We start from the raw sequence: 12,471 nt of genomic DNA on the forward strand, positions 1-12,471 counted from the left end.
TTTCTGTTACAAAATCTGCATTTTGATTATAGTCCATTACAAAATAGAGTCTCATTAAATCAAACCAAATTCTTACAACTTAGCTTCTAAAGAATTTTCAATTATCGGATCGTTAGTAATATCACTCCAGTCTATGTGGATACGATAAAAATACTTTCTTTTGAGTTACTAAACATCAAAATGGCGCCGTTGCTGGGGACTGGCGTTTAGATATTACGAACCTAAAACGATTATTGTTATCTTTCAGAAGTATGTATATTTGTTCAAAATACTGCATATATAATTGTACATATACTTAACTTCTCCTAACATCTCTTGTTAGAGTTGCAAGGCTTTTTGTATGCGAGGTACAAACTCAACGGAATTAGTACCTTTCAATCCCGAGATCGAGAGAACTGCTCAAAACAACAAAAGACGTGCAAAGAAACTAAAGCAAACTAACAAAAACAGAAAAAAAGAATCCACATCAGCTACACCAGTCACAAAAATGGCGGAAGAACATCATGTGAAACCTCCCTGCGAAAGCAGCCCAAGACGGTTCGCCCGTCTCACCAATAATCCAGCTGCACGACGCGCTGAAATGAAAACAGGACTGCTGCAAATCATTTATGCTAACCCTTTTGCAGGTCTTGACCATGAGGATCCCTACACTCACCTCACAAAGTTTTACGAGATCGCTGGTACGTTAGGTGCTCCTGAGGCGGAAGAGGAAGCCGTGTTTATGAGACTCTTTCCACATTCATTGATCGGAAAGGCGAAAGATTGGTATCTTGACCAATCAACGGAGACAATGACCAACTGGAATGTCTTGGAGAAACATTTTCTCAACAGGTTTTTCTCTCACAATCGATTTATGGACGCAAAGACAGCAATAGCAACATTCACTCAAGCGACAAATGAAACCTTGTGCGAGGCTTGGGAGCGTTACAAATCCATGTTACGAAAATGTCCAAATCACAGTTTCGATAGCTTATCACAAGTCCATATTTTTCGTAATGGATTACTACCTCAACCGAAACTTCTACTCGATGCAACAGCCGACGGTTCTTTACTTGCAAAAAGTGCAGAGGAAGCAGTCGCAGTTATTGATAGAATGGCCCTCACGGATCATCAAGTTCAACATAATCGAGGTGCTATCCAAAAAAAACTGAGAGTACTCGAATTAGGAACAAATGATGCAATTTTAGCACAAAACAAACTCCTCACTCAAACTGTTGAAGAACTAACAAAACAGCAGTCCAAACTTCCTCAACAACTCAAAGAAATGCATGCTCCGGCAAGCTCTTCACAACAAGTGGCTTATTGCGAATTATGCACTGGAGATCATCAGACTGGTTTTTGCCCTCCACCCAACGAGGAAGTCAATTATATGGGAAATCAGCAAAGGACAACACCGTATCAAAACAATCAGAATTTCCAACGCGGAAACAACGCCAATTATGGTCAAGGGTGGAGACAAGACACCGGAACTGCAAATAGACCACATCAATACCAAAGTTATTAACAACCACAGAATCCGAATCAACAAGACAGAATAACCAAGCTTGAAGATACTCTGCAACAATTCATGCAACTCTCAATTGCAAATCAGAAAAATACCGATGCTTCCATCAAAAATCTCGAAACCCAAGTTGGACAAATTGCAAAGCAATTGGCAGACCGACAAAAAGGTACTTTCACAGCTACAGCACAAACGAATCCAAAGGAACATTGTAAGTCTATTACAACACGAAGTGGTCGAGCGCTTGGATCGGGAAGTAATGAGAAAAACGAAGAGAAAATTTTGGAAGAAAAAGAGAGAGAGCAAGTTAATGAGGAAAAAGAAAAGTTATATGAAAGTCATGATGAGATTATTGAAGAAAGACAGAAAGAAGAAAATACAATAGAAACAAATGGTACAAGGAAGAATCAACAAACAAGAGAAGAAAAAGGAAAGCTGATCAGTCCACTGGTACAAAACCTACCATATCCGCATGCTCCAACTAAAAAAGATAAAGAACGGCAATATGCTCGGTTTTTAGACATCTTAAAGCGCTTACAAATCAACATTCCATTCACTGAAGCACTCGAACAAATGCCAACGTATGCAAAATTCATGAAAGAAATCCTCACAAAGAAGAGACGTATTACCGATGAAGAAACAATCCATCTTGACGCAAGCTGCAGTGCAATCATACAACGGACCCTTCCCCAAAAAGAAAAAGATCCTGGACGAGTTACATTACCAGTAACAATCGGAAACGTAAATGTTGTAAAGGCATTGATCGATCTTGGATCAAGCATCAACCTTATTCTACTCTCCGTGATAAAAATAATAGGTGATCTGGACATGAAGAATACATGAATGACGTTGCAGCTGGCAGACAAATCAGTCACAAAACCATCCGGCATTGCTGAAGATGTTTTGGTCAAGGTAGACAAATTCCTCTTTCCAATTGATTTTGTTGTTATGGACATCGAAGAGGGTGATGATGTGCCGATGATCTTGGGGCGCCCTTTCATGAAAACCGCTCGTATGATGATTGACATTCATGATGGATTGATGAAAGTACGTGTTCAAGACGAAAAGGCCAGTTTTAACCTCTTTGACGCAATGAAATATCCGAAAGAAAAAGGAGCCTGTTTCAAGGTAGACACCATTGAAAAGGAAATTACCAAAGTACAAGAACAAGCAAATTTAACAACTCCTTTAGAGAGAGCCCTCATGAATGCTTGTGAAGTTCTTAGTGTTGATGAAGAAAAGGAAATCCAACAATACTTAACCAATTTGGATTCAGCCAAAGAAATACCACCAAAGGAAACAAAGATTGAAAAGTTAGACAACGATATCGCAAGAAAAGACACCAAGCTGGAACTAAAAATGCTGCCGGATCATTTAAAGTATGCGTTTCTCGACGAGGAAGGTTCCAAACCAGTCATTATCAGCAAGTCTCTAACCAATTCTGAAGAAACGAAACTGATCCAAGTGTTAAAAGAAAATCAGAACGCAATTTGCTGGGTGCTGTCCGACTTAAAAGGAATTAGTCCTTCATATTGTATGCATAGCATTATGATGGAGGAAAATTTGAAACCAATCGCCCAAACCCAAAGGCGTTTGAATCCAACAATGAAGGAAGTAGTACGAAAGGAGGTTGTCAATCTTCTCGAGGCAGGTATGATTTATCCTATCTCTGATAGTGCTTGGGTAAGTCCTGTACAAGTCCTACCAAAGAAGGGCGGTATAACAGTGATCACAAATGAGAAAAATGAATTAATTCCAACAAGAACAGTGACGGGATGGCGGATGTGCATTGATTACCGAAGGCTCAATCAAGCAACAAGAAAAGATCATTTTCCGCTTCCCTTCATGGATCAAATGTTGGAGAGATTGTCCGGACAACAATTCTACTGTTTTCTTGATGGATATTCCGGATATAATCAAATCACTGTCAATCCAGATTACCATGAGAAAACAGCCTTTATTTGTCCATTCGGTGTCTTTGCATACCGAAGAATGCCTTTCGGATTGTGCAATGCGCTCGCAACATTTCAACGATGTATGCAAGCAATTTTTTCCGATTTAATTGAGAAAAGCATCGAGGTATTCATGGATGATTTCTCGGTATTTGGAGAATCATTTGATTTGTGCTTGGAAAATTTGGACACCGTACTGAAACGGTGTGTGGAAACGAATCTGGTATTAAATTGGGAAAAGTACCATTTCATGGTGACTGAAGGAATAGTGCTTGGCCATAAAATCTCAGCAAAAGGAATTGAAGTGGAAAAAGCCAAAATTGATGTTATCAAGAAGCTACCACCACCAACAAACGTCAAAGGGATTCGAAGCTTCCTTGGTCATGCCGGCTTCTACCGAAGGTTCATCAAAGACTTCTCAAAAATAGCAAAGCCATTAAGCAATATCCTAAACAAAGACAGGTTATTTAATTTTGATAACGACTGCCTTACTACTTTTGAAAGTTTGAAAGAAAAACTAGTCACGGCACCCGTAATCACTGCACCCGATTGGAAAATAAATTTTGAACTCATGTGCGATGCAAGTGATTACGCGGTTGGAGCTGTGTTAGGATAGAGAAAAACCAAAGTTTTTCATGCCATACACTATGCGAGTAAAGTGCTAAATGATGCACAAGTTAACTATGCAACCACAAAAAAAGAGTTACTCGCAATTGTTTATGCATTGGAAAAATTTCGGTCATATCTCATAGGATCCAAAATAGTATGTTATACTGACCATGCAGCCATCAAGTATCTAATCAATAAGGCGGATTCCAAACCAAGGATCATCCGTTCGATGCTCCTCTTGCAAGAATTCGATTTAGAAATCCGTGATAAGAAGCGCACCGAAAATCTGGTTGCGGATCACCTGTCCCGGTTGGTAAATCCAGAAATAACAAAGGAAGAAAGAGAAGTTCTTGAAGAATTTCCTGACGAAAAGCTACTCATGATTGAGGAAAGGCCATGGTTTGCTGATCTAGCAAATTTTAAGGCATCCGGACTTGTCCCCGAAGATCTTACTTGGAAACAAAAGAAGAAGTGGCTGTTCTAGAAATTCCCTATAATCCTGCTGAGGTATCAAAGACTCAAAGCACTCCTTTGGTTATTCAGACTTTGAGTACTCCATTGGCCATTCAGATTCCGAGAACTCCGTTGGTTATTCAGGCCCCGAATACTCCATTGGCTATTCAGGCTCCGAGAACTCCATTGGTTATTCAGGCTCCAAACACTTCTCTGACTCCTTCAATTTCATCTCCCGCTCCCTCTTCTGTGAGTGACTCTAAGGCTGTTCCTTGGAGTTATAACGTTGTGTATATTCGAGGGAAGAAGTATGATTGTCCTCCAGTGGGTAATTCGAATGTCACTAATATTGCTGGGACTAGTGGCATCACTCGTAGTGGTCGAATCTTCGCTGCCCCTCCTCCACTTCCTAAAGAGACCAACAAAGATGCCAGTGCACAAGCGAAGGGGAAGCAAGTTGCTGTTGATCCTCCTGAGACCCGTACTGCACAAGACGCTGAACAACTTCTGAGAATCTTTAAGAAAAGTGACTACAAGGTGATTGATCAACTTGACCAAACTCAAGCTAAGATTTCCATCTTGTCCCTTTTGGTGCACTCGGAAGCTCACCGCGATGCTCTAATGAAAGTTCTGGCTTCCGCTCACGTAACTCAAGACATTACTGTGCCACAGTTTGAAGGGGTTGTGACCAACATTGCTGCTGGTAATTGTTTGGGTTTTTGTGATGATGAACTTCCACCTGAGGCTAGAGCACACAACAAAGCGTTGCATATCTCCATAAAGTGTTTGGATGCTGTGTTGTCTCGAGTTTTGATTGATACAGGTTCTTCTCTTAATGTGATGCCCAAAACTACTTTGTTTAAGCTGAGTATGGATGGGGTTATGATGAGACCATGCACTATGAGTGTCAGAGCGTTTGATGGTTCTAGAAGGTCCGTAGAAGGGGAAATTGACCTACCTGTCTTGATTGGTCCTCATATGTTCTACATTGCCTTCTACGTTATGGATATACGCCCTTCGTACACTTGCCTCTTGGGTCGTCCTTGGATTCATGCCGCTGGAGCTGTGACATCTACTCTCCACCAGCGTTTGAAATTTGTTGTGAATGACAAGATTGTTGTGATCACTGGTGAAGAGGATCTGATAGTCAATAATCTGGCAACATACCGTTATGTGGAAGTGGAGGGAGAGATACAAGAGACACCCTTTCAAGCCTTAGAGATTGTGTCGGTAGACAGACTCCCTGTGGTTGAAAACAAGAGGGAACCTGGAGCCCCCCTCTCATCCTTGAATGATGCCAAGGCCTTCCTAGAAGCTGGTGTCCCCTATAGTGCCTGGGGCAAGTTGATTAATATCCATGAGAAGCGAGACAAGTATGGGCTTGGATACCAACCATCCTCCTCTACTCAGCTTGGTTCAATCCTTGGAAAGAAGGTGATTCCCCCGATTTCTCAGGTGCTCGTCAGTGCCAGTACTAGTTCTGGAAGTCAGGTTCTCGCCGTGGATGATGATGATGAAGAAGATCTCTCCAGATTCATTTGCCATGCTGCACCTGGACAGGAACTCAACAATTGGACCATATTGGACATCCCCAGAGTCACTTTTATGGAGATGTAATTTTCTTGTTTTGATAAATCATGTGCTTCGCCCAAAGCATTTTGATCACTTGTATAAAGAAGGGCCCCCCATGTGTTTCAATTTGTTTAATATTGAATGAAAATCATATTTTCGCATGCAATTACCGTTCCATTTCTTTCATTTTTACTTTAAAAACTTTTTCAAAAATGGCAAAGCTTTTCTTTTTCTTTTCCTTTATGTGTTGCATTCTAAGGCATAAATCATCCATCGTGCAGATCCGGCTCGGATTCCATCAAAAATGATAATGTTACAGTTCCACGTCCTGATATCCTTGAGAATCCAATTGACCAAGCTGATGAAGATAGTGGGGAAGATTGTGAAGTCCCTGAGGAATTGGCAAGACTCTTGAGACAAGAAGAGAAATCCATTCAGCCACATCAGGAGGTTATAGAAACCATCAACCTCGGTACAGAAGAGACAAAGAGAGAAGTCAAGATAGGGGCCGCTTTGCAAAGTAATGTAAAGAGAAGGTTGATTGAGCTGCTTCAAGAGTATGTTGACATCTTCGCCTGGTCATACGAAGACATGCCTGGCTTAGACACTGATATCGTTATGCACAGGTTACCGCTCAAACCAGAATGTCCACCTGTGAAGCAAAAACCGCGAAGAACTCGACCTGATATGGCTCTGAAAATCAAGGAGGAAGTTGAAAAACAGTTGAAGGCTGGTTTCTTATCTGTGTGTGAATATCCTCCTTGGATTGCAAACATCGTACCTGTTCCTAAGAAGGACGGAAAGGTACGCAAGTGTGTCGACTCCCGAGATTTGAATAGGGCAAGTCCGAAGGATGACTTTCCTCTGCCTCATATTGATGTGTTAGTCGACAATACTGCTCAGTATTCGGTATTCTCATTCATGGATGGTTTTTCTGGCTATAATCAAATAAAGATGGCTCCTGAAGATATGACCAAGACTACTTTTACCACTCCGTGGGGTACGTATTGTTATAAGGTAATGCCTTTTGGTCTTAAGAATGCTGGTGCAACATATCAACGTGCGATGGTGACCCTTTTCCATGATATGATCCATAAGGAGATTGAAGTATACCTTGATGATATGATTGCAAAATCCCAAACTGAGGAGGAACACTTGGTATATCTTGAAAAATTGTTTGCTCGTCTGTGAAAAATCAAGTTGAGGCTTAATCCAAACAAGTGCACTTTTGGAGTGCGATCTGGAAAGTTACTTGGATTCATCGTGAGCCAACGAGGGATTGAGGTCGACCCTGATAAAGTAAGAGCAATACAGAATATGCCAGCACCGAAGAATGAAAAAGAAGTTCGAGGGTTCCTTGGGAGATTAAATTATATAGCCAGGTTCATTTCTCATCTCACTGACACTTGGGAACCCATCTTTAAGTTGCTGCGCAAGAATCAAGATATCCGTTGGGATGATCATTGTCAAGAAACCTTCGAAAAGATCAAACAGTATCTCCAAGAGCCACCAATTCTCATGCCTCTGGTTCCTGGGAGGCCGCTTCTTATGTACTTAACTGTGCTTGAAGGATCCATGGGGTGTGTGCTGGGCCAGCATGACGAGTCTGGTCGAAAAGAGTGCGCCATTTATTACCTGAGCAAAAAGTTTACCGATTGTGAATCCCGCTACTCACTACTCGAGAAAACTTGCTGTGCTTTGGTATGGGCTGCTCGCCGACTGAGGCAGTATATGTTAACTCACACCACTCTATTGATCTCCAAAATGGACCCGATAAAGTACATCTTTGAAAAACCGGCCCTTACAGGAAGACTAGCCCGATGGCAAATGCTTTTATCAGAATACGACATCCAGTATGTCACACAGAAGGCCATCAAAGGAAGTGTCCTTGCAGATCATCTTGCTCATCACCCATTAGAAGAATATCAGTCAATGAAGTTTGACTTTCCTGATGAAGATATCATGAAACTAGATGATAATGAAGGACCCGAACCAGGGGAGCGATGGACTCTCACGTTCGATGGTGCATCAAATGCTATGGGCCATGGTATTGGGGCAGTTTTGACTTCTCCTCGTCAAACTCACATCCCTTTCACAGCTAGAATATGTTTTGATTGCACAAACAATGTCGCAGAGTACGAGGCTTGCATAATGGGCCTCGAAGCAGCCATTGATATGAGGATCAAGATCCTTGAGGTTTATGGGGATTCTGCCTTGGTTATACATCAGGTGAGAGGTGATTGGGAGACAAGACACCCCAACTTAGTTCCTTATAGGGACTATATCTTGGAGTTGTTGCCCGCTTTCGAGGAAATCACTTTCAATCATATCCCCCGAGAAGAAAATCAATTGGCAGATGCTTTGGCTACTTTGGCAGCTATGTTCAGAGTTAGCTCCCCTAAAGAAGTGCCAGACATAAGGATCCTCCGTTACAAAGAGCCTGCACATGTATTCCCTGCTCATTGTCTCACTACTGAAGATGTGTATGACGAAAAGCCATGGTATTATGACATCAAAAGGTATGTTGAGAAGCAAGAGTATCCCGAAGATGCTACGATTGGTGATAAGCGAACGCTTCGAAGGTTAGCATCCAAATTCTTCTCGTCAGGAGACGTCCTGTACAAAAGAAACTATGATTCAGTTTTGCTCAGATGCGTGGATAGACACGAAGCATAATTGATCATGCAGGAAATTCATGAAGGGTCTTTTGGAACTCATTCCAGTGGGCACTCTATGGCCAAAAAGATCTTGCGAGCAGGATATTATTGGATGACGATTGAAAGTGATTGTTATGTGTATGTGAAGAAATGTCACAAATGCCAAGTGTATGCTGACAGAATTCATGTTCCTCCAACTCCTCTGAATGTCCTGACATCGCCTTGGCCCTTCGCTATGTGGGGCATAGACATGATTGGACGAATTGAGCCACAAGCTCCAAATGGGCATAGATTTATTCTTGTTGCTATCGACTACTTCACCAAATGGGTTGAAGCTGCTTCTTACAAGAACGTAACCAAGCAAGTCGTCACTCGCTTTATCAAGAAAGAAATCATATGCCGATATGGGGTTCCAAACAAGATCATCACTGATAACGGGTCCAATCTTAATAACAAGATGATGGCAGAGTTGTGCAAAGAGTTCAAGATTGAACATCACAATTCATCACCCTATCGGCCAAAGATGAATGGCGCAGTCGAAGCTGCTAACAAGAACATAAAGAAGATCGTCCAGAAAATGGTTAGAACGTACAAAGACTGGCATGAGATGTTACCATTTGCTTTGCATGGCTATAGAACTTCAGTTCGTACTTCAACTGGGGCAACTCCCTTCTCTCTCGTCTACGGTATGGAGGCTGTACTCCCCGTCGAAGTGGAAATTCCCTCGTTGAGGGTCTTGATGGATGCCAAACTTGATGAAACAGAATGGGTTCAGACGAGGCTTGACCATCTCAATCTAATTGAGGAGAAACGCTTATCCTCCATTTGCCATGGCCAGTTGTACCAAAAGAGGATCAAGAAAGCGTATGACAAGAAAATTCGGCCTCGAGAATTCCACACGGGTGACCTAGTCGTAAGGAAGATCTGGCCAATCCACACCGATCCAAGGGGAAAATGGACTCCCAACTATGAGGGACCATACATTGTGAAAAAAGCATTTTCAGGTGGTGCTTTGATTCTGACAAAGATGGATGGGGAAAACGTCCCGCTTCCAGTCAATTCAGACTCAGTCAAAAAATACTACGCATAAAAGACTCGCTAGGTCGACGTACCTAGGCAAAAATAAGGGCATCCTGGCAAACCAAAAGGGTTTGGGCAAAAATTAGGGATAAAACAAAAGAGAATAACCCGCTAAGTCGAAAACCTGAAAGGGCGACTTAGGCAAAAAAGGGTATCCCGCTGGATTGAAAACCCGAAAGGGCGATCCAAGAAAAAGTTAGGGATCAAAAGCGAGAGGCCGCGGTCTGAATATCCTTCACAAAGACCATTATACGCCCTTGGCAAAACGGACAGATCGATCCAACCATTGCACTTCTAAAGCAAAGCATTGAGAGGATCAAGGATATGGGAACTGTAGCAATACCAGTTTTAATGGAAATTCGAGCATTTCTCTTTGCCATTTTGCTCTTTGCATTTTATTTTCTTTTTCGCAACTACCTCATTTAGGAGTTGCTTCCTTGTACAGAAGCCTATTCATAGGCATTCCATCAATAAAATGATCTTTTGATAAAAAGCTTTCCTTCCTACTTTTCATTTTTCGCATGCGAGGTGTGATTTAATTCGTTATTAAACATTGCATTGAAAGCATGGGGGATAATAATCACAAATCAAAACGAAACATGGCATTACTTAAACATAAAAGTGCTCTAAGGGGCACCATTTGCATCCAAACGTTGTTTTCTGTGCAGGTTGCAGGTTCTAGCCGTCATCTTGGCTTATGACATGTTACAAAGGTCGTCATCTCCCCGCGTGAAGGTTCAAGAGTATAATTCATCAGTACTGGTAAGCATGGGGCACCTGAAGAGGTCCATGTCCTTCTTCCATATGGCAGACAAAGAGTGGTCCCTCAAAACTCATAATTCCCCAAGCAGTATAGGATGTAAGGAAAGTCAAACGAAGTCATTTCCTCCCCAGCAGAGCTATGTTCTAATCCTCAACACAATTGCCAATAATCTTTGGTACTGTAAGGTTTCCAACGCCCACTCACAATGGCGTCTCAAGAGAATAAGCAACGGACCCCAATGATCCCGCTCCACTATCTCATCAATGCCTTTATTTGGCACTCTGCATATAGTATTCACTGCATATAACATTGCATCCTCAAAAGTGTAGCATATCCGTCAAGTCGGATCATTACGCCATAGAAAATTCAAACATGCATACAAAGCATAAGCCAGATAATACAAATTAGCACTCAATCAAGGCATCGATACTTCCCCACATAAAAGTTGTCCTTACAAACTCCGACTGATATCTACTAACACATTACAAATCTCCCCAAGCCACGGTGCCGATACTTGGTATCCTCAATCTCCAGAAGAAGTCTCGTTTTTTCTCTCCAGTGTGGATCGGACACAATGTCTTTCTTCGTCAGAATCGTTGTCTCCGAAGTTATTTCCCGTATGCTGCGTGCAAATTAGAGTGTGAATGAGGGTGGGCATTCAACCCATCTCATTTTTCAATCGTTTGGATAACTATACTTGGTGTGTGGCAATTCGAACGATTGCCGCTCTTGAAGAGTTACACCCCGCCTTTTGGCCTGAGGGATTAATGTAATTCTTATGCTTCGTAAGCACCAATATCCCCGTAATCCCCAGTGGTTACTATCGCCTTCTTGTCGAGTCTAGTCGTCTCTAATCTTGTCGTGGTTATTTCCCGTATGTTGCGTGCAAGTTAGAGTGTGAATGAGGGTGGGCATTCAACCCATCTCATTTTTTAATCGTTTGGATAACCATACTTGGTGTGTGGCAATTCGAACGATTGCCGCTCTTGAAGAGTTACACCCCGCCTTTTGGCCTGAGGGATTAATGTAATTCTTATGCTTCGTAAGCACCAATATCCCCGTAATCCCCAGTGGTTACTGTCATCTTACTGTCGAGTCTAGTCGTCACTAGTCTCCGTGGTCCCTTTCCCTCGTACGGGCAAACATCTAGATCCAACCCCCGTGTTGTGTATCCTTTGCCTTCCGTCCTGGCAAATCATTTCAAGACTAAATCCCAATCCCCAGTAAGTCCATCTACCAAGCTTCTCAAACACTCGTCTGTGTCATTCTTTTGGTACTCGTCTGTATCTTCTTTCGATGCTCGTATGTGTCATTCTTTTGGTACTCGTATGTATCTTCTTTTGATGCTCGTATGTGTCATTCTTTTGGTACTCCTATGTATCTTCTTTTGATGCTCGTATGTATCATTCCTTTTGGTACTCGTATGTATTTTCTTTCGATGCTCGTATGTGTCATTCTTTTGGTACTCGTATGTATCTTCTTTCGATGCTCGTATGTGTCATTCTTTTGGTACTCGTATGTATCTTCTTTTGATGCTCGTATGTGTCATTCTTTTGGTACTCGTATGTATCTTCTTTTGATGCTCGTATGTGTCATTCCTTTTGGTACTCGTATGTATCTTCTTTCGATGCTCGTATGTGTCATTCTTTTGGTACTCGTATGTATCTTCTTTTGATGCTCGTATGTGTCATTCCTTTTGGTACTCGTATGTATCTTCTTTTGATGCTCGTATGTGTCATTCTTTTGGTACTCGTATGTATCTTCTTTTGATGCTCGTATGTGTCATTCTTTTGGTACTCGTATGTATCTTCTTTTGATGCTCGTATGTGTCATTCTTTTGGTACTCGTATGTATCTTCTTTCAATGCTCGTATGTGTCATTCCT

The 12,471-nt window shown here is 41.9% G+C and overlaps 1 protein-coding gene across 1 annotated transcript; it reads left to right on the forward strand.

Moving 5' to 3' along the window:
- Positions 1-487: 487 nt before the first annotated feature.
- On the forward strand, positions 488-1,504 carry LOC131648998 (uncharacterized). The gene has a single exon (XM_058918743.1). It carries the CDS (start codon positions 488-490, stop codon positions 1,502-1,504), a length of 1,017 nt encoding a protein of 338 aa, XP_058774726.1.
- Positions 1,505-12,471: the final 10,967 nt, after the last annotated feature.

This window comes from Vicia villosa, linkage group LG2 (assembly GCF_029867415.1).
Source record: "Vicia villosa cultivar HV-30 ecotype Madison, WI linkage group LG2, Vvil1.0, whole genome shotgun sequence".
Taxonomy (NCBI): Eukaryota; Viridiplantae; Streptophyta; class Magnoliopsida; order Fabales; family Fabaceae; genus Vicia; species Vicia villosa.

Bases quoted from the DNA above. Each gene is read 5' to 3' on its own strand.
- LOC131648998 (XM_058918743.1), top strand. From the start codon at position 488: ATGGCGGAAGAACATCATGTGAAACCTCCCTGCGAAAGCAGCCCAAGA.